Here is a 25080-nt window from a genome sequence, read left to right on the forward strand (position 1 = left end):
TTGAGTGCATTGAGTGTGACTAAAGGGGAAGGCCAGAGTGCTGGGGGACCATATCGAGGGGGTCCAGGCTCCCCTGTGGAGGGGCATTCAGGCTGAGTTCAGGGGGAAGGGTGAGCCAACTTGGCCTAGGGGGCACATACGGGAATGAAGAGTGGGCCAAAGGAAGAGCTGTGCCAGCTCAGAACCAGCCTGGCCGCAGTCAGTTCCTGGGGAGGATTTAAGGGATCCAGGGCTGGGCCACCCCACTGACTGAACCAGTCTCTAGGGACAGGGCCTGGGCACTGATTTTTAAGCTTCTCGGGTGAGTCCAAGGAATGTGCAGCTGGGGGGCAGAGAGCCGCCGCTCTGTGACCTTGCTTATTTTCGTCTACGAGATCTGTGCAATTTGGAAAGGGTGTGTTGAAGTTGACCACTGCAATCAGATCTTTATGAAGTTCTCCTGGCATTTCCAGTAGTTTTGCTTTATGTTTTTAGCTGGTATGTGTTTGATGCATTTGAGAACCAAATCTTCTTCATAAAGGATGCTTTTATGACCCCATAAGGTTCCTCTTGGCCCCCTCAGTGCTTAAATCCCACCTTGCCTTGTAGTAACATTGCTGCCCCTCATTGCATATGGCATTTGCCCGGTATCTCTTTGCCCGTCCCTCTGTTTTCACCCTTGATAACTTTGATGTGTGTTTCTTTGTAAACGACAGAGGGCTGAGCTTTTAAAAAACCCAACCTGACATTCTCTTTTAATAGGAAAAGTCAGTCAATCCCTGTGAGTCTTCCATCTTATTTTATGATTTTACTTTGTTATTTTTCTCCTTTCCTCTTTTTGTGACTTTCCTCTGTTTTCCCCTTGAATTTGAAATTTCTCTTCTCTCCTTTCCTTTAGTGGTTACCTTCCTCCTTGGGGCTCACCACCACACACACATTTCTCTAACTTTACTTGAAAGTGAGATTGCCCACTGAACTGCAGGGGTGGAGGTCACTGGTGGCCTTGGTGAGAGTGATTTGGTGGGTGTAAGAGGCAGATGCCAGGTAATGACCCAAAGAACTACAAGATCCAGAACCTTGGGCACGTGCTCACCAGGTATTCCCCGGGGCTGAGCCAGTGAGTCAGATGTTAACTGGGGGTGGGTGAGAGCTGCAGAGGGCAGGCGATGATGGACGGTTTGTCCTATATGCATGCTGTGGAGGGCAGGGGGAGGTCGTGGTACTGGAGAGGTCTTCTGGCAGAGGGAAACTTGTTCAAGGTGGGGAGACCTGATCTCGTTTAAGTGCTGCTGGGAAGCAGCTAGGAGAGAGGGGAGACTGGATATGGCTGGCCCCTGAGAAGGTGGGCGAAGGCAGGATTGAAGGCAGGAGGGGAGGGAGACGTGGGACAGATGCAGATAGATAGACATGGGGGGTTGGGATTTCCTGATTTGGGGGTTTGTGGGAGGTGAGGTGGGGCCAACAGCTGAATGTCAGGGAGGCAGTGGAGATGTCAGAGGAGAGCAGGAAAGGCGTGACAGTGGTTGGCAGGGAGAGCTGAGTAGGAAACAGAGTGATGGGCAGTGAGGACACCGCTTAGGTTGGGGATAGATTTATAGGGGTGGCAAGCTGTTCGGAAAGTGGGGGACTTTCTCCAGTGGGGCCGAGAGTCAGTTCATCCAGGATTAGGTTTTACAAGGTGGGTAGAAGGATGGGGGCAAAGAGAGATATGAGAATCCTGGCAAGACAAAAATTGACATGGTGGCCCCAAAGACTAGCCTGGCTGAGGAAGGAAGTGAATGGAGACGGGAACTGATGGATGGAGGGGGAGAAGATGGGGATACAGTGGTTGGGGGGCCCAGGGAAGTCAGCAAATAGGCCAGAAGGAGAGGAGGCTGTGGGGAGAACACAGAGTACCTGGATTCCTGCATTTGGATATGAAGACCTGGTCTTGTGATCCCGAGGGCTAGGGGTGATAGAGCCAGAGGGCACAATCCTATAGACTTTTTTAAAACAAAAATTGCCTGGAAGTGGCATTATACACGAAGCAAGGCCACCCCCCTACCCTGAGTATGGGAGAATGGGCAGCGTCTGAGGGGCTGCGGGAATGTGGGGCCCAGAGAAGATTCGCTTACTCCTTCCTCACCCCTCTCCCGTCTGCCCCAGACATCCGCCTGGACTGGGAGACCTATGCTCCGGAAGACAAGGAGGACCGGCTGGTGGAGCTGCTGGTGTTTTACGGGCCACGTTTCCCGCTGCAGGACCAAGCTGGGAATGACCTCACATGCCCTGAGAGCAGCAGCTCCTTCGGGTCCCCAAGTCCCTCCGGTGTGTCCGACTCCAGCCAGGAAGCTGCCCAATCTGTGAGCAGAGGTGGCGGGGCGGGGCAGGCTGGCTGCTGGGATGTGGCCAGTGGGCCTTGAGCCTGTGTGAGCCTCAGCGACTCCTTGACAACAGGCCGAGGGCAGCTCCAGTGACAAGGCCTCACAGAAGATCGTCTCAGTCGTCCTGCAGGGGCACGAGGGGGTGCCCTCTGACCACCTGTACTGTGTCAGCCCCAAACAGGTGGTGAGTCAGGGCAGGGCTGAGAGCTGCCTCACGGTCCCCACTGGCTGGCCAGTGGGCATGGGGCAGTGCTGAGACTGCTATGTCTGTGCCAGGTGGTCCCTGCTGGGGGCAGCAGCAGCATCTACATCTCCTTTACACCCATGGTCCTCGGCCCTGATATCCTGCACAAGGTGGAGTGTATTGGCTATGCTCTGGGCTTCATGAGCTTGGACAACGAGGTGAGCCCTCCTGGCCTGGGGTGGAGCCACTGCCTCTCTCCTGGGTAGCATGCTGCCTGCTCAGCTCTGGGACTGCCAGTGATCAGGCTTGGGCTTGGTAGGTGGAAAGAGAGCTTTCGGGGAGGAGGCATCGCCTGCAGGACTTTGCTGTGGGACCCCTGAGGCTGGATCTGCATGGCTACGTGAGGCCCGCACAGTGAGTTAGCTGCGGCTGCCCGGCCTCCCTCCACCGCCTGTGGGGAGCACCTATACCAGGCACTGGTAGGGACCAGAGAGGGTTCTGGGAGCAAGAGGACGGGAATGGGAGAGAGGAGATACCAGCAGGTGAACCCAGGGAAAGGCTGGCCAGGGCCAGATGAGCAGGGTAGGGATGGCCAGGAGGTCCCCGAGGCCCAGCGATGCCTGTCGCTGGTAGGCTAAGTGTGGAGTTGGACTACGGCAGTGGCATGGAATTCCGGCACCAGGCCAGCGACCTCATCCTCGAGCAGCCCTGTTCTCGGGTGAGTGTGCTGCACCCCCTGGCCCTGCCAATTTGCCTGGACCTCAGGTGTCCCTATAGGCCCTTCTGAGGCACAGGTCTTACAGTCTGAGGCCCCCTCCCCAGTGCCCCCCACCCCAGAGCCATGGGCTCCAGGAGGGGGGAGATGTATCCCCAGCCTCCCCCACCTCTGTGGCCTTCCAGGTGCTGAGTGAGCTGGTTACCACCCACCACCTGAAGCTGACCAACACCACAGAAATCCCACAGTACTTCCGGCTCCTGGTCTCCAAGCCCTTCTCTGTTTCTCAAGATGGGGCTGGCCGCAGCCACAGAGCTCCTGGCCCTGGCCGGGACCAGGAGTGTGAAGAGGAGACGGCAGCAGGGGGCCAGCAGCTGATGCTCCACCCGCAGGAGAACATGCTGGTCAGTGGAGAGTTCTGCGGTCCTCACCCTCGATGGGCACACGCACCTGGGCCAGAGGTCATCTTCCTCTCACATACACACGTGTACACACCACCCTCACACGTTTGCACAGACACAAACTGCACGTGCGACTCCGCCATGCCATGTGCTCACGGGCACTCAGGACACTCCTACTGCACACACCATTTCCAGCAAACAACCGGCCCGCTGTGCGGGTGGCTTATACATGCAGGTATGACCAGACGTATCAGTGGGAACAGACGCGAGTCCCAGACATACTAGACCCCTCTTCATCCCCTCTGCCCACGTCCTGGTCAAGGCTGAGGCATTCCATGAGCACCTCCACTTTGCACACAGACCCTCCCTTCCCATGTGGCCTCACGCAGGGTTTTGGCCTGGCTCAGGTGAGCTCGGGTTTGATTGCCATCTTTCCATAAATGTGAGGCACTCCAGGTCCTAGAGTGCTTTTCCCTCTTCTGATGGGGTGTCAGTGATAATAGGATCCTGGATTTGCAGAGTTGGGGGCGTGGGGGTCCTGGGAATGCCAGGGCCTCAGTGGGAACCATGAACATCTGCCTTCTTTGGTTTCTGAGGCATCTGAAGTGAGGACAGGTCACAGGCCATGTGGGAAGCTGGCTGTCCCACCCTCTCTCCTAACTAACTCCCCTCCCGCTTCAGAGGCCTCTCCTTCCTCTCCTCTGAGGGCTTTCCTTTATGCTGATGCTCCTTAGAGCTCCAGTGGGCCCTCGCCTCACTCTGCACACTCCTGGGTCATCTCATCCACGTGCAGAGCTTCAGTGGGCAGCCATATTCTCTCTTTCAAAGTGTATCCTTCAGTATAGGCGTACTGAGTGCCTGCCACGTGCTAGATGCTGTGCTAGGTGATGGAACTCCCCCAAGGCCCTCATCATGGAGGCAGGGGAGACAGCCCTGCAGAAGACAGAAGGAAGGGCACCCTTAATCTACTTAGCATTTTGCTCCCTTCTTCAAAGAGGTAAACTGAGGGGCAGCCCCAAAGCACAGCCAGAGAGCCCACTCCACCAGAGTGCCCATGAGACTATAGGTATTTAAAATCCTTTACTACATTCTCACCCTCCAGGGCTGACAGTTCCCCGGGCATGTGGCTCCTGACCAGAATTCTCCCCCAAACTCTAGACCCAAACTTGACCTGTCCAAACTGAATTTCCCCTCACTCTCCCCACCCCAGCCTGCCCACACCTGTGCCTCCTCTTTAGGTGGTCGCATTTTATCTCAGCAAATACCACCACCCTCCACACCCTTGCCCAAGCCAGAACTCTGGCACCCCTCATCCTAGACTCCTCTCTCTCTGACCAGCCAGCTATCAAGCCCTATTGTTGCCCCCTCCTCAATCTCTCAGCACATCTCCCTTCTCTTCATCCCACACCCATACTTGGTCTAGGACAATGGTTTCCAAGCCTGGCAACACATCTGTGGCCTTTAGAAAGCTTGTCTGAAATACAAGTTCCAGGCCCCACTTCCAGAGATGAGAAGATCTGGGCAGAGGCCCAGGAATCTGTACTTTTAACCAGTGCCTCATTTACTGATTCTAATGAGCTCATCCCAAGGAACTGTGTTTGGGAGCCACGCGTCCAGGCCCCATCCTGCTGAGCCGAAGTTATACTTTGGTCCCCTAACTGATGTCCTCATACCAACTCGTGCTCCCCAGCCCACCTCCGCACAGCAGCCAGTGACCTCTGAGGAAGGCAGGGCTGACTCAGAAGTCCCCCTGCTTAAGGCCTGTCAGAGGCTCCTCACCCTACTCAAGATAAAGACACAGGCCTTACCTGGGCCTATGGGCCTGCCCACAGGCAGGCCACGCCTGGTCACACTAAGGGGAAAAGGGCGGCTTGCTTGTTGTCTCCTCCCCTCCAGCCCCTCAGTTCCTCAGGGCGGGCACGACCTTGTCCCTAGTACTAATGAGTGTTGGGCACAGACAGCATCTGTGGAATGAATGCACTAGACAGAGGTGCTAGGTGGGGGTGAGGCGTGCCTCTCGGCTGTTTGCTGGGCAGGGCTGGATCAGTCTGGGCCCTGCAGGCCGTGCCGGGTCATGGCTGAGCTGGGACCTTGCCAGGTCTGCAGGGGCCGTGGGAGGGAAAGAAGATGGAGCTCCAGGTGGGGAAGCTGCCGCCTGCCTTCAGCAGGCTGAGGTGACGGCTCATCCACGTCTGCTCAGGTGAACGTGTCCTTCTCCCTGTCCCTGGAGCTGCTCTCCTATCAGAAGCTCCCAGCTGACCAGCTGCTGCCCGGAGTGGACATTCAGTGGAATGCAAGCGGAGAGAAAGAGATGGTGTTTACGCAGAATCTGCTCCTGGGCTACACCAACCAGACCACTCAGGTGAGTCCCAGGCCTGCCCCACACACTGAGGAGGGGGGAACCAGGCTGGACTCTGTTCTGGTGGGGTCAGAGGAGGACAACCCCCAACGGGGCCCTCAGAAATAAGAGGAGCCTGGGCCTTGTCCTGAGGGCCCAGGCTTCCCTGGAAGAGGCCTTGCACATGGAGAGATGGGGGTCATCCTCCTTTACCTGCCTTAGGAGCTCAGAGCCAAGTGAGGTGCTGTTAGGTGGAAAATCAGGGAAGGGTTCCTGGAGGAGGTGGCAGGTGAAACTTCCTGTTTAATCTACTATTTAATGAAGAGAGAAAGGAAACCACATTGAAAGTCAGGCCAAGGGAATAACCTGATGGGTAAGGACAGTGAGCAGCTGAGGGACAACTCTTGGGCTCTTGTGGATTTTGGGCTCATGTGGGACTGCGAGCACCACGGGCCTAGTTCTGTGGACTGTGACAGAGGGTCAATGGGCTGTCATGTGGAGCTGAGCTGGGGGGCCAAGGGGAAAGGTGAGATAGCCCAGAGCCCAGGAGGAGCAGAGGGCTAGACAAGAGGGGGAGGAAGGCAGGAGGGTGGCCCACCCAGAGAGCAGAGACCACAGAGCTTGATCAGGGCGTGGGTGGCAGGGGTGATGGGGAGCAGATGGCCCCTTCCTGGCCCTTTCCCTGCACAGAATCCACCAGCAGCCTCTGGTTGTTGTTGCCGGCGCCAGCCCCCTTCTACCCACCATGGTGCTGCCTGTGTGCTCCTCAGAAGCTTCAGTACTTGGGGTCAGCAGGCCCCCGTGTCCCTGGCTAGAGCCCAGCTGGCATGGGCAAGGTCGCCTGGTCCCCACCAAGTGCAAGGCTCTGTGCCCCTAGGTGGTGCCCCTGCGGGCCATCGTGGCCGTGCCTGAGCTGCAGCTCTCCACCAGCTGGGTGGACTTCGGCACCTGCTTTGTGAACCAGACGCAGGTCCACGAGGTCTACCTGAGGAACCCGAGCAGCTGCCGGAGCTACTGGGCCGTGCTGATGGGTATGTCAGGCCCTCCTGCCTGCCCACTGCTCCCCTGTGTGGCTGGGCCAAGAACCCCAGCAAGAGGCCTGTGTGCCCGGTCCCTGCAGGCTGGCTCCCCAGGGCTGGTACCACCTGGGAATTCCCACAGAGATGGCCAGTTCCCCAATCCCAAGTGATCCCCAGGGTTTCCTGCCCTGTGGTGCTGGGCAAGGCCAGAGGCGCACACCTGAGATGTGGGGCAGCGCATGGAGCCTCCTGTGTTCACGAGTGTGTCCCTTCCTTCGGTGCAGGCCAGCAGGAGCCGGACAAGGACCTTGTGGCCTTCAGGGTCTCCCCAAGCAGTGGGATGCTGGAGGCACGACCAGTCAACGCACCCCCATCATCCATCACCCTCCAGATTTTCTTCACTGCTAGGTATGGCCCCTCCCAACCTTCCCAGCACTGCCCACGGGCCTGGAGCCAGGGGCCCCTCCTAACCTCAGCCACTCCCCCAACAGGAGCAGTGAGCTGTATGAGTCCACGCTGGTGGTGGAAGGTGTGCTTGGCGAGAAGGCCTGCCCTCTGCAGCTCCGGGGCCGAGGCTCTTATGACGAGAGATATATGTCACTCCACCAGCTCTGATGCTCTGCCCTCAGCCCCCCAGCTTTGGAAATAAACATAGCCTAGAGCTAAGGAACAGGTTTGCTGGGCAGGGGCACACACTGGATGACCTCTGAGCAGGGATCCCCCTTCCAGGGCACTGGTCTCAGCTGCACCATCTGTCCTCAGAGCTAACATCAAGGATAGGCCACCCACTGTGGAGACCAGGGCAGTTAAGAATCAGTACTCAGACTGAGCAAAGGCATGACCAGCATGGCAAGAACTGATCCTTGGGAAAAAGCACAGCTACCAAGATAAGATAACATATATTTAGTAGGTTGACTGCACTCCTCATCCACAGGAATTTCCCCAGGAATCACATGGTGGCCTGGGTAACCCAGGCCGACTTTGTCTGGCCCAGCGAAAGGAGGCCTGCCAGAGGGCACCCCAATACCTCACGCACTCCTGTACTGTGTTGTCAGTGTTCACATTTTCCAAATTAGCTGCAGTGCCTTGATTTGCCCACACGGCGCCACTTCTGTAGTGTTGCTTTCTTGCCGCCAGAGCAGGACTGGGTAGCGCCTCTAGCCTGGGGCCTCAGTTGCCAGGGTATTCAAAGACAGCAGCGGCTCCCATTCCAGTCCCAATACACATGGACACCACCCCATACGCCCTGTGGAAGCAAAACTGTGTTGGTGGGTGAAGGCACAGAGGGCAGAGGCCCAACCACCAAGCTCTCCCCAGACCAGGCTGAGCTGATGGACCAAGGCCTTCATGGGCACAGAGGATGCCAGGTCTATGGGCACGTGGTTTCCTGACTGCCCGTCTAGGCAGGCAGACAGGGTGGCAGATGCTTGCTGCAGGCCAGGGTCCCCTTCACAGCTGACCCTCGGGGAAAACAGGGCTCACATCCCCATATCCTCAGTTCAGAGTATGTGCGTGCATGTAAACCTCCCCCTCAGATGCCCCAGCTTGGGCGACCCCAGTGGGGACCCAGCCTTACCTCTTCCCGCGCCGCTTCAGCTCATTGAGCAGTGTGATGACCTGTCGAGCCCCTGTGCAGCCCAGTGGGTGGCCCAAGGCCACGGCACCCCCCAGAGGGTTCACCTTCTCAGGGGGGAGTCCTAGCTTTTCCACACAGTAGACAGCCTGGATGGAGGCAGAGCATCAGCTATAGCTCCCTCCCCTGTCCCTTGTACCACTTGACCCCTGGCTGCAACTGGGGTGCCCGGGCAATGCTGAGAAACAAAGGCTCACCTGGCTTGCAAAGGCCTCATTGATCTCAAAGATGTCCACATCATTTACCGTCAGCCCTGCAGGCATGGGGGAAAGACCTGAGCTGACCCAGTGGCCCCTTAGCAGGCCTTTCAGTCTCCACAGGACCCCACACCATCCATGGCCTGTAGGCTGCCTGGTGTGTCTGTCTCTGTTCTAGGTAAGCGAGTGGGTCCCAGCTGTGAGGCCAAGAAGGGCTTGGAGTAGGGTGCTAGCCTGCCCCACCTTCACTCTGCAGCATCCACAGGACCACCCCCAGCAGGTGCTCCCCATCCCCCCAGGCAATAGCATGAGAGCAGGCATGGGATCCAGGTGGGATTCAGATCTAGGGTGTGAAGGAGCCCTCTTACCTGCTTTTTGCAAAGCTACAGGGATGGCATAGGCAGGTCCAATGCCCATGATGTCAGGCGGGACCCCAACCACTGCATAGGACCTCAGGACCCCAAGGATGGGAAGGCCCAACTCTTCTGCCTTGGACCTCCGGGCCAGCAGGATGGCAGCTGCCCCATCACTCACCTGGCTAGAGTTTCCTAGAGGGAAATCGTAGGGGTAAGGAGGCATCAGGGCATGGCTGAGGAGGTCCTGCCCTCCCATGTCCACCTTGCCTGGTGACTCCAAGGCTCCCAGACAATACCCTCCCCCAGCCCAGTCTCACCAGCCGTGGTAGAGCCACCCTTCTTGAAGGCAGGCTTCAGTTTTGCCAGACCCTCCATGGTGGTGTTGGGGCGGATACCCTCATCCTGGGCCACGATGATGCTCCTCTCGGTGCCCTTGTCGTCATGGACCGTGGTGGTCACAGGCACAATCTCAGCTTGGAAACAGCCCTTGCTCTGGGCTCTGGCTGCCCTGCCAGCACCATGGACAGCCAGGCTCAGGCTTCCTTGGGGTTCCCTTCCTTCCTGGGGTCCCTCCCCGCTGCCTCTACCCATTGTGGCAGACACGCAAGCTCAGGCTGCTAAATGTGGGGACACTCTCGCCTTGGGGGAGCTCTGAGGGACTGGTATATGTTCCCTGCTACTCCCACCTGACCCTGGGAGCAGGAGTCCCAAGGCCTTACAGGGCTGCCTTCATCAATCTCAAATCTTGAGATCCTGCCAATCCCAACCCTGAAGGGAAGGAGGGTGGGAGGTGGTGGTTCCCCCTTGAGCCATTTACCCAGGAGGGACAAAACCTGCTCCGTTCTCTGTGCCAAACTGAGGACGGAGCCCCAGGAATACTTGTGCTGGGTTCTGCCAACATTTGGTACCAAGGCTCAATTTCATCAGTTCCCCAGTTTCTACTTATTTAAAATGACATATGCTAAACTATTTGATGAATCTTAGTATTTAAACAGTGTAAAAGCACAAGGCATTTTAGGGTGATCCTTGCAATCATATGCAAAATGTAAGTGCCCAGGGGCATTCCCATGGGGAGGAATCCACAGTTTTCACCCAATTCTCAAATGGTTAATTGACCCCAAGTGGCTAAGAACCACTGCCTCAAGAAAAGCCCACCTGGCCAGATACCATTCCCTTCCTTTGCTGTCCCCTCTCTGGGCAGCTGGGCTTGCCAACTTCAGCCTGCCCCTGCCCAGAGGCCTGAGCCCTCAGGGTTCCTCTGATGTCATCTCCAGCCTTAGGATGCTACCCTAGACCCAGAAGTGGCCCAGAACCTGGGATGCTGGAGTCCCCAGCAGCACTGGCCCCACACGCCAGGCTATCCAGAGAAGCTTGTAGCTACTGTGTCTAATCACCAAACCACAGCCAGTTAGAGAAGAGTCCTGGCTCTCATTACACCCCCAATGAACAGATGGGGAAACAGGCCCAGTGAGGGAGAAGACACTCGGGGTTAAGAGACAGCAATAGGACACGGAAGTGCTAACAGTGCATAGTGGCCCTGGACCTCTCTCCCTCACGGGAGGCACGAGACTTGTGAACCACTCACTGCCCAGCTGGAACCTAAGGACAGCTTTACCCAAAGACGGCCTCAAAACCTCACTCTCCAGCCCTTTAAACATCCCACCCCAAATAGCACTCACTTTTGCTGGGAAGCCAGTGCAAAGGTATCCTGTTTCTCCCGTGAAATGCCAAACTTCTCAGCTACGTTCTCTGAGGTTATCCTAGAACACAAACAGCACATAGTGTGGGCGTCTGGCAGCCTGTAGGGCCCAAGGCTGTAGGCAGGGGAGAATAGGAGGGCCAGTCCAGGCCCCCGGGACAGTAGTGATGGCTCGGGGCAGAGTGTAAGGGCACAGACAGGGAGTCAGCAATGCTGGCCAGATCCTAAGAAGTTTGTACACCAGAGACCAGCATAAAAGAGACAAGGGGCAGATGAGGGTATGGGTGGGGGCACTGTCTACTCTTGGCTAGCTTCTCCTATGCCTCAAGGAAAACTGCTTTAATGTGGGGAGATGAGGATGCCCAAGGCCCCTCTGGGAAGACCACACCTGACTTTCTGCTCACTGTGGCTGGAGCTTACCCTCATCGTGGGAACCCACAGCCACAGCTGGGCCTTCCAGCTTGGGCTCCTGGCTTTACAGCCTTCTCTCGGAGACATAGTCACTGGATGTGGAGGCAGCCAGGGCACTGCCCCTCTCTGAGCCTCAGATCTCCTCATACATCCAGTGGAGCCAGCGCTCCCTGGGGATGGCCCAGAGCCCAGTGACGCTGGCTGCAGAGCTAAGGTGCTGTGCCCATGCAATGCGCTTTTGAGGTTGCATCTCACAGTTCCCTCACCAGCATGTCCGGGAATCAAAAGCCTCCCCCTTCCTCAACTTTCTAGGCCTCCAAAGCTTTGGGGTGCAGCTGCCATCGTCCCGCGTGTGATTGAGCCCTTCAGGGTGGGAGCGACAGGCTAGGCCAGAGAACTCCTGGGGTCCGAGGGAAGGTGCAGGTGCAGCATCAAGTCCTTCCCCAGAGTCCCTGCAGGACAGACCAAACCCGAAGGCAGGGGGCCAGGGCTTAGCACCGCCAGCACAAGACAGTCAAAGTTCTGTGGCCCTGGCTGCAGGCCAGGCAGGGAGCTGAGGGGACACAGGCACACAGAGCTACGGGCGGGCACTCACCCCATAGGAATCAGGCAATCTCTGGCCTTCTCCTTCTCCATCAAGCGCGAAGTGATATTTCCAGGGTTCCCTCTGTCAGCCAGGGACATGGACTCCACCCTGAGAAGGAGGGGGAAGGGGAGGTGGTGATCAGTAGGACTGCCCCAGGGGTAGCTGTGCATCTGGCACGTGCTGGGGGTGCAGGGCTGAGCTCCGCCTCCACCTCACCCCACCCCAGGACAGAGCACCGCACAGTCCATGCTCCCCGGCAGGGCCATGCTTCCCTAGCATGACTGCGCCTGCGGCCAATCAGCCCATCGGCAGTTCCCAAGGAAAGCCACCTAGTGTTGGCTACAGCGGGGAAACATCCAACTAGCCCAGGCCCTGCCCTCGGGGACCACAAATCCAGAGGGGAGAAGAGACAAATATTTAAAAAGCTGCAGATCCAGGAGCAATCTGACCTGCAGAGACGAGAAGCTGAGAGGAAGGTGAGATCTGTTTAGTGTGGTCAAAAAGTGCTTCGAGGAGGTGGGGGAATATGAGGCCTCAAGGGATGATAACACAGAACCTTGACTGAATGCTTGCACCTGCCCAGTGCTGTTTTAAAATCTTCTCAGGTATGAGAGTGCTTTGAACAGTGTCAGGCACATGATACATGCCCTAGAGTGTGAGCTGTTATTATTCCATTAATCTTATCAACTTCAACAAGGCTGGCGTAGTTATCCCCATTTTATAGATGAGGACACTGAGGCCCAGGAAGGCTGAGTAACTTGTCCATGGTCACTCAGCCAGGATCCAAATTTAGGTAGTCTGGCCCCAGAGCCCACTCCCAATTAGGAGGCCTTGGGCTACTCTTCATGATCAAAGCCTATGGGGGACAGTCTGGCCCAGACCCTTAGTACCCTAGTATTGCCGTCTTTGACCTGCTTGGGGACTCAGAGTCCCTCTAAGAAACTCATGAAGACTCCAGCCTTCTCCTCAAGTTACCCATACCCCTCCCTCCCCCCATAAGATAGAGGAACATGAGAGAAATTAGAGGGCAGACTGGGCAGTGGCCCTTGCCCAGCCAAAGTCCCTGAAGTGTGGTCTTTGGCCTTATTTACAACTGCAAACACAGGGCAATACAACCCAGTGCCAGTTGGCACAGCCTTGAGAGGCCCCAGCAATGCTCCAATCAAGAAACGCTATAGGGGACCCGTCCCATGGCCTAGTGGTGAAGTTTGGCGTGCTCCACTTCCGCAGCCCAGGTTCGGTTCCCAGGCACAGACCTATACCACTCAATGGCAGCCATGCTGTGGCAGCGACCCACATGCAAAAGAGAGGAAGATTGGCATAGATGTTAGCTTAGGGCGAATCTGCCTCAGCGGGGAAAAAAACAAAAAAAAAACAACGCTATGAAGAGGAACTGGGAGGCAGAGGGAGCATGTCAAAACCTTGGGGCTGCTCACCTCCCTGCACCTGCCAAGCCCACCCAAGCCTGGGCCCCAGTGCCCTTGCCCTCCCTGGAGGCACTGCCCAGTACCTCTGTGGCCCATACGCTGCAGCCAAAGATGGAGGCACAGCTGACAGTTACCAAACCACCACAGATCTGACTGGGTCCTTCAGAAGCCAGTAGGCAGCCAGAAGTTTCCACCTTGGTACCAGGGTGGGGGACAAGGGGACAACCTAATAAAACAAAGAACTAGTCTGTAGTAGGCAGCTGTCCCTGGCTTCAGGGAACCAAAACTGCAACTTCTCTCTCAGTAGCATCGTGAATCAACAAGGGCCACAGAAGGAAACTCAAGTACTCCATTTTCTCAAAATGCTTGCCCACATTTTCCAGCCTGACAGATTTCCAAGAAAGAAAACTTTTAAAAGCCAATTTCCATCCCCAGCCAGTGCTGAGACGTGTGAGCAATTCCTGAGCAGCCAGAGCTGTGGGCTACTTCTAAGCTGAATTTGTAGGAACCCACTCCCAGCCAGCTGCCTAACGGGGCTAGAGGAGAATCCTGAAATCATGGCCTCTGACAACTCAGGAGATGAAAATTAGTTTTATTGTTACAAGGTGGTTAATAAGCTCCGGCAGAAAGAGATTCTTACCCACAAGCCATGCCAATGTCATAAGACCCATTTCTGATGCCACCTGCAATAAAAGCATTTCATGAACATCCTTCACCAGAGTCCATCTGTTCTGGGAACAAGGGAGCCTCTTCCCCACCTGCTCTCAGCCCCAGCCTCAGAGATGAAAGGCATAAAAGTGTCTAGAAAAGGCTGGGGGCAGTGACAAGGGGCTCTCCTCCTCTCTTTCTGTGCTTCAAGTCCTCTCAGAAATCCTATTGCTTGCCTAGCAGACAGTGATGTTGCTGACCCAAACCCACATAGCCAGGACTGAGGCCAGGCCGTAGCAGTGGGTACCCACCCGGGCACAACTTACCAGCTATGCTGGCCACTGCCTGGAGCCCCGACGAACACTGTCTATTGACAGTGGACAAAGGCACAGTCTCTGGGATGTCACTGAAACAGAAGGTGAGACCACCGAGTCAGCCCACTCACCCCTGCCCAGCTCTCATGGAAACCAAGCCTGTGCTTCTGGCCAATACGACTGCCCCATCAAGGGGTGCAAAGACCAGGGGAACAAACCCAGCAGCCTCGTCTCCACTCTAGGCCAGACCCCCACCTCTGCAGGCAATTGCTCCCCAGGGCCCCACCATCACATGCCCTTCCATCCTGTGATTCTCCTCAACCAAGGCCAAGCAAAGCCCAAAGGCAAGGGAATGCTGGCTGGGCCACAGGGATCCTTCTTTCTCTCCCTTTAAAGATTCAAAAATGAAAACTACACATCTCTGTTTTCCTCAAAGAACAGAGAAGAGGGCCTATTGCTAGGACAGAGAACCAGAGCAGAAGAAATGTCTAAAGTATGCGGCCAGAAACCATCCCCACTCCTCAGCCTTACTAGTAACCATATGGTTAACCCTTTATGTTCTCATTCTCTCTGGAAAGCCTGTTCCCAGCTGGAAAAAGAACCCTGACAGGTACCAGGTGTTCTGACATCCCTTCTTCCCGTGGGTTCTCCAAAGCCCCCACACTAGCCCAGCCCTAGAAGCTGGTGGGGCTGCCCCTCCCGATGTCACCTGCCCTGGCCAAGGGTACAAAGCCCTAGGGAAAATACAAAGCCCAGGTCCTCCCCAGACCATGGACTCAGAACCTCAGGGGGTGAAAGCATTCTGGTGATTCTGGCATGCAGCCAGGGTTGGGAACCCCTGAGCAAGTGTCCAGGCCAGGCTCTGCTGAGACCCTCTCAGGTAGATAGCCTCCTAGGTCCATGCAGCCTGTTTAACCCTTCCCAGTTCCCCTAACTCCCTACTATCTAGTTACTACCCCTTCACCCAATCCACCAAATGTTCACTAAACACCTACTCAGTATGACGCACCACCTGAGGGATGCTGACATGCTTATAATACAGTGCCCTAGAGGATGCCCGACTAACACACAGAAAATGAATCAACTAGCAGAGACTGAAATAACAGAGCAAGATGGCAAAGCCCATCACAAGGAAGCACATGGCTAGCTATTGGAGAGGAAGAGGTCCTCATTTTAAGCCTGGGAGCTCGGGGAAGTCAGGCCAAAATGGTGGAAGTGTGGGGTTTGGGCAGGGTTTAGCTAGGGCAGAGAGAGGAGGTAGGGGCAGCACTCCAAGGGAAGAGAATAACCAGTGTAGGGAAGACAGTGGGAGACAGGCTGGCTGAAAGAGGGATAGTCAAGGCGAGTAAGCAGCTGGGAGATAAGGCTGGAAGGTAACGTCTGGAGCCAGACTGTCAGAGTCCTTGAACTCCAGGTTGGGCAGTCTGAACCCCCTCAACCCCAGACGTTTTGTCAGCTTTCCTGTTCCTTCACTGGCTGATGCTATTACTTCTTTTCCATGCAGCTGGCAGTACAAAGGTAAGGGGTTCTTAAATCTACAAGTAAAAATAATTTAAGCACTCCTTCCCTGTCTTAGGCCAGCAAGTGGTGCAGGGCAAGTTATCAAGTCCCCTCCGGGGCTACCCTTCACCCCAGGGTTCTGCCCCGTCCCCAAGTCTCTGCTGATGGGATGTGCCTTGGAGCTCCCAGCTTGCTCAACTAGCAAAAAAGCTCAAAGTCACTCTTCCATGTGCCTATCTGGTTATTTACCTAACAAAAGAGGACAGAGTCCACACTTACATACGGCAAAACAACAAGGTGACTTTGGCTAAAAATCAGGCCACAGAGAGCTTTTGCTCCAGTCTCAAAGGCCCTGTTGTCCTGGCTCAGTGCCGCTAACATACTCTCTTCAAGGTAGGGGAAAGGTAGCGTCCACAAGAGCAAGGTGCTGAGGGCCCTGGTTGCCTCCAGGTCTGGTATCCAACCTGATCCTCTCCTACACACAGGCTGAGTTCCCTGGGGCCTGAGAGTCAAAATGGCCAACCGAGAACTAGACTAGCAAAGTTTACCTCAGAAACTGGGCGATTCGGGCCATGACTGCCCCAGCCCCCGGCTGAAGCACATTTCCTGTGGACAACAAACAAATTCAGTGCCAGGCGGTGTTCTGACCACTAAGGTACAGCTGTGAATACCAGAGAGGGGACATTCCAGATCTTTCTTCAGAAACACGAGCCCTCAGCAGGCTCACCCGGGGCTCTATAATTTCAAGGTCTGGAGCAGGGGGAGCCAGCTATACAGCAGCTTGTCCTGGTCACACACTAGCCCCAGTCCCTGAGGGTCCCCAGCTCCCTTGCCCATGTACCCTGCTTTCCAAATCAGCACACACTAGGCAGGTTGCCTGCCTTTAAAGGTAACATGGAAAGCAAAGAATGCAATGCAAAGCTTGAAGTCTAACAAACCGGTCCTGTCAGTTATGGAAATGAGTTTCTGAAAATGTACAACTGCCCCAGAGTGTCCTCCACCATGCCCTGCTGGCACTCCAGAGGTGGAACAGTGATTCCCCACCTAGAGGTGACACCTATTTGATGAGACTCTCACCATCTTATGATATGTTTTGAGGCTAGAGGAGTAGGGCTGGGGGAAAAGGGTTGGACTGAAGGTCAAGAGGCCCTGGATTCAGGTCCCAGCTCTGCTGCAAATTCCCCAGGCCTCAGTCTCTCCATCTGTAAGTGAGGCGCTGGACTAGGTAGTTTTTGATGCTCCCTCTTTTCTGTCATGGCACAGACACGATGTCAGGATGGGTAAAGAACCCTAGTTTCGTGTCTCCTAGGGTGTCCTCAAACCCCTGTGCCAAGAGTCTCCGCGTTAGAATGTCTGTCACTTGAGATCCCTGCTTTCTATCCTACTTAATACACAGAATGTAGGGGGCGCAGAAAGTGCCTGGAGACCGGGTGGGAGGTGAGGGGTGGGGTGAAGTCTCGCCCTAAAGAGACGATTAAATTCAACTGCGTGGAGTCCGTCGCCATTCCTCTCAGTGAAAACAGCTGGAAAGTGCCTGGAGGGTGAGGAGGTGTTTGAGGAGGGCTTTGGTGGCATGGGAAGGCGAGGAGGTCGGAGCGCGGGGCCCGGTAGTGTGCTCACCCACGCAGATATCCCCCAGCTGCGCCGGGCTCAGCTTGACGTCCTGGAGAAGCGCGGTCATGACGGCCGAGAGAAGCTCGTCGGGGGTGGTGTCCTGCAGCGGGAAGCGCCGCCGCGGTGACCCCTCCCCGCCGGCGGTGCAGGGGGTTCCCGGGACCCCCGCTCCCCCATCCCCACCCCAGAAAGACGGAGCGGTCACAGCTCGGGCGCGGAGCCACCTCCGGCGCCGAGGGGAACCGAACAGAGGAGCCAGACCCCAGCCCGCCCCGAGCTGCCGTCTCACACCCGCGCCCCGACCCAGGGGCCTCACCTTGAAGCCGCCGCGGCCCGCTCGGCCAATGGCCGTACGCCGCCCGTGCACCACCACCACGTCGTCGGCCGCCGACGGCCGAGTGCTGCTCCAACATGGCGCGGCCTGCGGTGCCGGCTGCCGGCCCGAATCGGGCCGGTCCTTCAGGTGGCCCAGCACCACCTGCAGCCTCCGCATCGCGCAGCTCGAACCTGCAGACTCCCACCCGGCCTGGAACAGACGGCCGGAGCCGAAAGACCCTGCCTCTGGCCTGGGAGCCTCAACTCCGCCCACAGCCCTGCGGGACTGACGCGCTCTTTCCTCCAAGAGTCCTGCCCACCTCCCGCCTCAGCCAACCAGAAGGCGAGTCTGCCTGACGTCCCGTCCCCCGCCGCAAACCAAACCCCCTAAAGCAGGGCTCACAGTCTCTGCCAAGAGGGTCTTTCCAATCAAAGTCCCGCCTACCGTAGCCTACGGCCGCCAACCAGGAGTTGGACTTTCCTGAAGCCCCGCCCAGAAATGAAGACGGGAAACCTTTCCACTTGCAGCCCCGCCTACTGCCAAACCAGAGGCGGCACTCTAAGAGCCATTTGGGTATCCTGAAATAAACTCCGCCACTGCCAGGAGTCCCTTCCCGTACAACCCTGCCCACTGCCCGCCAGGTGCCCCGCCCACGGCTTCTAGCATGGGAAGGAGGCGGCCCAGACTCAAATTCCTCTTTTCCCTTCCTAGTCTTCTCCGCTGTCCCTTGGATCCCAGCACCCAGGTCGAGGGACCTAAATAATTCCGAGACGCCCCAGACTCCTACCCCGAGGTGCTTGGGCTCTCCTGGGAAGTCTTTCGAGAAGACTGAGGGAATTTGGGATTCTGGGGCGGCAGGAGAACGGATTGTACAAAGGTGGTGGGATGTGACAATCTTCCTCTCTGGAGAGAGTACCACACACTTGTTTTGTACCAATTTTAGTCATTTGGGATGATTTGACCTCCCCCATTAGGCTGAGGTCTCCACCAAGGCAGTGAGCGACCCTGTATCTGGGGTTTCTGCAACGTGCTTGACACTTAGTAGGTGATCTATAAATACCTACCTAATGAATGAATGAACCAGAGCTCACCAGGTCAAGACTATTTTCCTCTCCCACCCACCCCCAACCCTAAAGAGCAAGGCCAGGAGCCCCCTTGACTCCTAATGCAGTGTGTTTCTCTAGACCCTGGAGAGTAGTACTGGGTTTTTCCCAGACACCAAAGGCCAAGGCGCCAGGTTATCCCCAGCCCCGAAGGGTAGGGTCGTGTCCCGCACCTTCAAAGGGTAGAGCCGTGGCATGCCTCAGACTCCAGAAGGCAGTATGCCATTTCCCACCTCCAGCTCTGAGTGTACAGCCGGGACTCCCCATACTCCTACGGGCAAGATTGTGTGTTGCCAAGAAATCCAGGTAGGGGGCAGAGCCGATGCCTCCCGCCTTGCCCCCTCTCCGCCATCCTCGAGGCTGGGACCGTATGAACCCCTCAGATCCCCAATAGAAATGATGTGACTCCACCAGATCCCAAAGAGCAAGGCCTGAAGGAGGGTCGTCATCGCCCCCGCTCGAGGACAGGTCCTCGAGACCCCAAGGGCAAGGGTGGGGCGCCCCCACCTCCGCACATCTGCTGGGACTCCAGATTGTAGGGCAGGGCGGTGCTTCTCGGAAAGAGAAACCGGCGGGGCGGGGCAGGGCCGGGGGGAGTGGAGGATTGGCAGGAGGGGAAGGAGGAAGCGCGGTCCCGCGACGCGACTCGACAGCATGGAGGCTCCAGGACGGCCCGCCATGGCTGCAGGAGGCCCCAGCGCGGGGTCTGCGCCCCACATCCCCTCCGCGTCCTCCCTGCCTCTGGCTGCGCTCAACGTGCGAGTGCGGCGCCGCCTGTCGCTGTTCTTGAACGTGCGGACGCCGGTGGCAGCTGACTGGACCGCGCTGGCCGAGGAGATGGACTTCGAGTACTTGGAGATCCGGGGGCTGGAGACGCGCCCCGACCCCACCGGCAGCCTGCTGGACGAGTGGCAGGGACGCCCCGGCGCTTCCGTGGGCCGCCTGCTCGAGCTGCTCGCCAAGCTGGGCCGCGACGACGTGCTTGTGGAACTGGGGCCCAGCATTGGTGAGGACGCCCCCTTCCCGGCCTCATACCTGGGGTGGCGGTGGGGTGTGGGGCGTTGAGGGAGCCGACCTTCACTGACCTCAGCATCCAGTCTTCCCTGGAGAGGCTGTGGTTTCCTTCCTGGGGGGATGAGGGGAGTGCTGGAGGCAGCCCACAGAGGGGGCACCATGCGGGACCAATTCCCTCTCTCAGTACCCGGGATGACAGGAGAAAGGAGGTGAAGCCTGGAGAGGCAGAGAACGGAGGGAAACAGCTTAGGCAAAGGCTTTCATGTAGGGCCAGGAGTCAGAATCGTGGTCCTCTTGGGGGTGGGGGTGTCTGGGCTGCTTCAGGTAGAGCAACAGGGCAGGTGAGGGACTGAAAGCTAAGGGTCTTGGAAACCTCAGGTCCCTGGGACATGCACCCCTCCCTGCCACTCTCTGATATATAGTACACATTCACAGGCATGAGGACAGTGACCCACGGATGGCCACACCTTGCTTGGTTGGGGCCTCTGCCCTGACTGCACATAACCACTGCGTCTCCTGAGCTCTTCTTGCGTGCCCAGCCCCCTGCTCACATCAGACATGGATCCTAGCAGTAGATCTTGGGTTCTATTCTCAGGAGCCCTAGGAAGGGGGGCCAGGGCAAAGGGACAGAGAGAGACACAAGCCTGACCTTGATGACTTCCCAGGTGGCCAAAACACCACTGACATCCAGTTGGGATGATCAGAGCCAGGTGGGAGCTCAACTTTTCAGAGCTGTTGAACCGTGGATGGCACCGGTGGGCTGGAAAAGCCCTGGAGCACAACATGGCTAGGGAGGTGGGACAGGGGCTGGATCCTGACTGTGAGTAAAGGCGTGGAGCACCCCTGGGGAACCTACCACACTTACCTCTTTCCCACAGAGGAGGACTGCCAAAAGTATATCCTGAAGCAGCAGCAGCAGGAGTCTGAGAAGCCCTTACAGGTGGCCGCAGTAGACAGCAGCGTCCCACGGACGGCAGAGCTGGCAGGCATCACCACGCTAGATGACCCCCTGGGTAAGGGCCCAATACTGCTCCCCTGGGCCAGGTGGGACAGGTGGCCCATAGGACATTGTGGTGTTAAGAGTATAGATGGTGAAAGCAGATGGGCTATGGCACCTTGGGCAAGTCAATCTCTCTGAGCCACAGTTTCCTCACCTGAGAAATGGGAATAATGATAGTCCTATGTCTGGGCTGGTGTAAGACTCTCATGAAATGATGTGTCTGTCTCATGGTCAACCCAGGGCTTGGCCTGGGGCAGGAAGCGGGGTAGGCACTCATCTTTCTTCTCCCGGAAAGGGCACTTTCTCTGAATAGTGTCATCCCAGGATTGGTATAGGGTCCAGGACTTGGGTCGCCTAGGTTGGGGGCTCCTGGCTGGGGTCCACCCCAGTCTTTCCATAAAGCTCTGACCATCACCCTTGTGCTCTGCACCCAGGGCAAATGCCCGAGCGTTTTGATGCCTTCATCTGCTACTGCCCCAGCGATATCCAGTTTGTGCAGGAGATGATCCGGCAGCTGGAGCAGACAAACTATCGACTGAAGTTGTGTGTGTCTGACCGTGATGTCCTGCCTGGCACCTGTGTCTGGTCCATCGCCAGTGAACTCATTGAGAAGAGGTTGGCTAAGTGGCTAGGGGGTGAGTGGGTGGGTGCACAAAGCCTTGCCCAGGGATCCAAATGCTGGGATTCTCCCAGCTGGGCCCTGTCTAGCCTGGGCCCACTGGGCTCCTCCAGAGACCGTCTCCTGGGGGTATGCTGAACTAGGTCACCACAGTGCCTGCAGCCTGCCCACTCTTCTCCCCTAGGTGCCGCCGGATGGTGGTGGTTGTCTCTGATGATTACTTGCAAAGCAAGGAATGTGACTTCCAGACTAAGTTTGCGCTCAGCCTCTCTCCAGGTAAGCTCAGCCCTGCCCTTGCCACAGAGAAGTGGGTGGCTGGAGCGTCAGGATGTTAGCCTTCTCTCACCAAGGGCCATGGATACAGCACCAAGGAACTCCTTTGGATCTCTGCAGCCCTGAGGGTGTGTGCACATGAATGCCCTTTGTGTGGGTGAATGTGTGCTGGGGGTGTTCAGTTGGGGGAGGGCTGTTGTTAACCCCTGGGATAGGGACTGGTCCCACCCCACCGTGAGGCGAGGGCCTGGTGCCATCTCTGCACCCCTTGGCTTGCAGGTGCCCATGAGAAGCGACTGATCCCCATCAAGTACAAGGCAATGAAGAAAGAGTTCCCCAGCATCCTACGGTTCATCACTGTCTGTGACTATACCAACCCCTGCACCAAGTCCTGGTTCTGGACTCGCCTCGCCAAGGCTCTGTCCCTGCCCTGAAGACTGCCCTGGGACCCTGGGTGTGCGTGCGTCTGTCTGCCTGTACATGTACTTCTGCCCCTGCCTCCTCCTGCAGTTGTAGGGGAATCCGTGCTCCACTTACCTCTCGATTCCTGGAGATGCCAACTCCACAGACACATCTGCAGCCACTATACATATCTGGACATCACATCTCATGTCCTGCATGGAACCAGTGGCTGCAAGTGTCATGTCCACTTCCTGGGTTACCAGCCAGGACAGTGAAAACCAGAGCCAGCTGGGACTAAGAGGAGGACCAGCAGAGCCAGGTCTGACCTGTCCACACATCTTAGGCCTCAGTTTCTCCACCTGAGAACTAAGTAGGGTGGGGAGAACAGGCAGTAGCTGTGTTCGAATCACTGTAGGAAACGGTGAAGCATTGTTCTGGGTCTCCTGAGGGAGAGAAATCTTGGCTGAGAGAGAGCTGCCCACAGCACTGCCAGGGCAGCTGCTTCCACAATGGTGCCTACTGATACTTCAGGGCCTGGTTGCCCACCTCATATCCCACTTCCTCCGCCTGCCCCACAGGGCAGATGGGGAAGCAGCCTGGCCCAAAACATGGAGATCCCACCTTGAGCCTGATTCCCCAATAGGTCTACCTCTTATCTGCCTTTTTGACTTCTCCCAGCCTCTGCCCACCTTCAGTGTGACAAGTCCCCAAGATACCAGCCTGAGTGTCTGGGGCTGCTTTTCACTTCCACCTTTTGAAATACCTATGGTCACGCTCTCAACTCTGCCCAGCATGAGAAGGGATCCCAACCTCCAGCATATCCATCAAGTTTGGGTTCTGGGGCTGGGTCACCACGGCACTGTAAGCAGGAAACCTTCCTCCCTGGGCCACCCAGAGAGCTTTCCCACCAACCGTCTGTATCTTGATTGCCTTACAAAGTTGTTTGCTGGGACCAGTTTACAAACAGTGACCACACAACAGCCTCCTGCCCCAAAGCTTGTGGGCACATGGACACCTACAAACTCACAGAGACACATATCTGCATGCATACATACATACACGCAGGCACCTTCATGCACATATTTCCTTGGGTACAGCTTCCAGGAATGGCTGGGTGGGACAGTCCCCCCATCAAGGGGGCCTAATCCTGGACAAAGATGGGACACTCTTGTATTCCTTTTCTCTTTTTCTTCATTTAAACCAGACTCTGGAAAGGACCCAATATGCCAGCATTTACACCTTCAGTGGAGCACAGTGCAAGAAGAGAGCTGCTTGAATTCACACAGCAAGTTAGCTGCAGACACAGCTGTGTTTCCCTCCCCGGCGGATTTGTACATTAGTCACCCTCAAGCTCTCCTTTGAGAAGAAAATGTCATGGTCTCAGGTCTCTGTCCCAGGGGAGACCCAGACCCTAAATCTAATAGAAAATGGGTGTCTTCTCTGCTCCACCGCTAGTGGTACCTTGGTGGGGGCAAGGTACCTTTCCTCAGGGTCTCGGAGGGACTGGAGGCCCCTCTCTGCATGATCTTGATGAAGCACTTAGCTACTGTGTACCTATCCCCACTTTGATATTGGGAAGTATTTTAAAACAATTTCAGGAAAGTATCTTTCACACCTGTTTTGTATGCATTGTGAGAATTTCAAAAAGAGCTGAGAAATGCCTATGTCATTTCTCCTTCCATATCCTGGGTTAATAATAAAGAGTTCTCTACTTTGGGAACAGCACGTTTCATTTGCATCTGGGAGTCTGGAAGCAGTAAACTGGGATAAGGCTCTCCTGGGTAAGAGAAACTGGCCTACTGAGTAGGTTCCAGTGGATTTGGCAGGGGCTTCCTGAAGGCTGGGCCCCCTCCTCACAGGCTCCAGGCCTCACCAGGGCTGCAGGCAAAACCAGGAATAGCAGCCTCAGTTCCAGAGGCTGGGGAAACTGCTCGCCTCCGCCAAGCTTGGTCTTCCCTGGACTGTGCCATCCTCCTGGGTCTAGCCCGGACAGTGGGCATGGGCTGCTCTTCTAGGCCTCACCTCGTTCCAGCCTACAGATCTCTGGAGAACTCAGTTGTTATCAATAATGGTCATCCTTGGGCATGTCTGTGTTAATCCTATAGGTGTTGATCCATTTTTAAATAGATTGTATCACTTTTTCACTGTTCACTCAAGAAAATTTGGAAAATATAAAGAAAAAAATTCACCCATAGTCCTAATCCTAGGGATAACTCTAGTGATCTTTTAGAGTGCCCAGAAATTATTAGCAACCGTAGCTTTTCTCTCAATGGTCTGTTAGCATGTCTTGGCTCCTGAGCCTCCTGGAGGCTAGAAGCTCCCCAGCCTTACCCCTGTGCCCTCAAGGACTTCTAGGAAGGCTCCATGTAGTCAGGGCAGCCATGAGGCAGGACCTTCCTCTCCAGTGTCCCCTGGGGAGCAAAGCTGCAGTGTGGTCCCAGCAATGCCCCGCAGGATCTGCCCTGTGCCACCCATGGCTGGGGGGGATAGTCTTTGGATCTGCTCCTGCTCATGGGGGGGGGTCTCTGGGTAATGCCAGTTGCATCATGGGAAAAGCCTCTGTTCTCTCAGGCCAGGCTGCTGACCTGAATGTGTTCACCTTGCCCGCATCTGATCCTCACACCCCTCCCACCTCCCTCAGCGACACCCCCCCCCCCCAAGCAGGTTCCCAGATACTGAGAAAGGTTCCTCTTCTCATTTTTGGTTTAGTCCTCTAGGAACCTCTGATAGAGAAACCCTCATTTTTCAACATGGAAAATTTACTACTGAAATTACCGAAAGCAAAAGCAGGAAATTTTGGAGGGCAGCAGCAAAGTTAAAATACAAAACTACAAGTCTTCATGACAATGGACCTGGATCCTGCCACAAGTCAATGACAGTGGAAAGAAACAAGGAGAGAGATTAGTCAATAAAATATACTAATATAATGTGACTTTGTTGGATCCTGGTTCAAATAGACCAATTGTAAA

General features: G+C 56.1%; 3 protein-coding genes across 7 annotated transcripts in view; 2 read left to right on the forward strand and 1 right to left on the reverse strand.

Annotated features, from left to right (window-relative positions):
• Positions 1-7825, forward strand: part of DLEC1 (DLEC1 cilia and flagella associated protein) — a 72628-nt gene extending 64803 nt beyond the window's left edge. The window contains exons 28-37 of the mRNA XM_014790604.2: positions 2125-2321; positions 2416-2526; positions 2619-2744; positions 2846-2940; positions 3160-3244; positions 3427-3645; positions 5843-6004; positions 6858-7011; positions 7284-7407; positions 7491-7825. Of these exons, the coding sequence (XP_014646090.2) occupies positions 2125-2321; positions 2416-2526; positions 2619-2744; positions 2846-2940; positions 3160-3244; positions 3427-3645; positions 5843-6004; positions 6858-7011; positions 7284-7407; positions 7491-7614 (1397 nt within the window). The 3' untranslated portion in view covers positions 7615-7825. The remainder of the gene's footprint in view (positions 1-2124; positions 2322-2415; positions 2527-2618; positions 2745-2845; positions 2941-3159; positions 3245-3426; positions 3646-5842; positions 6005-6857; positions 7012-7283; positions 7408-7490) is intronic.
• Positions 7826-7879: 54 nt separating this feature from the next.
• ACAA1 (acetyl-CoA acyltransferase 1) lies at positions 7880-17974 on the reverse strand. Of its 3 annotated transcripts, XM_004419506.3 has the most exons (12): positions 17701-17974; positions 17391-17484; positions 16319-16376; positions 14283-14362; positions 13949-13991; positions 11891-11989; positions 10865-10945; positions 9503-9693; positions 9198-9377; positions 8830-8885; positions 8576-8721; positions 7880-8245 (listed from the first exon to the last, which is right to left on the reverse strand). In XM_004419506.3, exons 1-12 carry the CDS (start codon positions 17875-17877, stop codon positions 8170-8172), a joined length of 1281 nt encoding a protein of 426 aa, XP_004419563.2. In that variant the 5' UTR covers positions 17878-17974; the 3' UTR covers positions 7880-8169. The 3 variants fall into 3 exon arrangements, with proteins under 3 accessions (XP_004419563.2, XP_087286847.1, XP_014646080.2); XM_087430721.1 differs by lacking the exon at positions 17391-17484 and having other exon boundaries at positions 17701-17879; XM_014790594.2 differs by lacking the exon at positions 16319-16376 and having other exon boundaries at positions 17701-17879.
• A 1426-nt stretch (positions 17975-19400) lies between these two features.
• MYD88 (MYD88 innate immune signal transduction adaptor) lies at positions 19401-24584 on the forward strand. 3 transcript variants are annotated; one of them, XM_087430722.1, is made up of 6 exons: positions 19407-19809; positions 20696-20830; positions 21252-21432; positions 21621-21712; positions 21989-22165; positions 23316-24584. In XM_087430722.1, the coding sequence occupies exons 1-5, from the start codon at positions 19458-19460 to the stop codon at positions 22141-22143; spliced, it is 915 nt and encodes a 304-aa protein (XP_087286848.1). In that variant the 5' UTR covers positions 19407-19457; the 3' UTR covers positions 22144-22165; positions 23316-24584. The 3 variants fall into 3 exon arrangements, with proteins under 3 accessions (XP_087286850.1, XP_087286849.1, XP_087286848.1); XM_087430724.1 differs by lacking the exon at positions 23316-24584 and having other exon boundaries at positions 19401-19809; positions 21252-21441; positions 21670-21712; positions 21989-22146; XM_087430723.1 differs by lacking the exon at positions 23316-24584 and having other exon boundaries at positions 19404-19809; positions 21252-21413; positions 21989-22146.
• Positions 24585-25080: the final 496 nt, after the last annotated feature.

The sequence above is a fragment of the Ceratotherium simum genome, chromosome 5, assembly GCF_057802395.1.
Source record: "Ceratotherium simum simum isolate JZ-2026a chromosome 5, ASM5780239v1, whole genome shotgun sequence".
NCBI lineage: Eukaryota > Metazoa > Chordata > Mammalia > Perissodactyla > Rhinocerotidae > Ceratotherium > Ceratotherium simum.

Bases quoted from the DNA above. Each gene is read 5' to 3' on its own strand.
- ACAA1 (XM_004419506.3), bottom strand. From the start codon at position 17,877: ATGCGGAGGCTGCAGGTGGTGCTGGGCCACCTGAAGGACCGGCCCGAT. The intron at 11,990-13,948 runs GTAAGAATCTCT...CCTCCTTCTCAG, and splicing joins GACATTGGCATGGCTTGTGG to GGTGGAGTCCATGTCCCTGG. The intron at 10,946-11,890 runs GTGAGTGCCCGC...TTTGTGTTCTAG, and splicing joins GATTGCCTGATTCCTATGGG to GATAACCTCAGAGAACGTAG.
- MYD88 (XM_087430722.1), top strand. From the start codon at position 19,458: ATGGAGGCTCCAGGACGGCCCGCCATGGCTGCAGGAGGCCCCAGCGCG. The intron at 19,810-20,695 runs GTGAGGACGCCC...TCTTTCCCACAG, and splicing joins GGAACTGGGGCCCAGCATTG to AGGAGGACTGCCAAAAGTAT. The intron at 20,831-21,251 runs GTAAGGGCCCAA...CTCTGCACCCAG, and splicing joins CACGCTAGATGACCCCCTGG to GGCAAATGCCCGAGCGTTTT.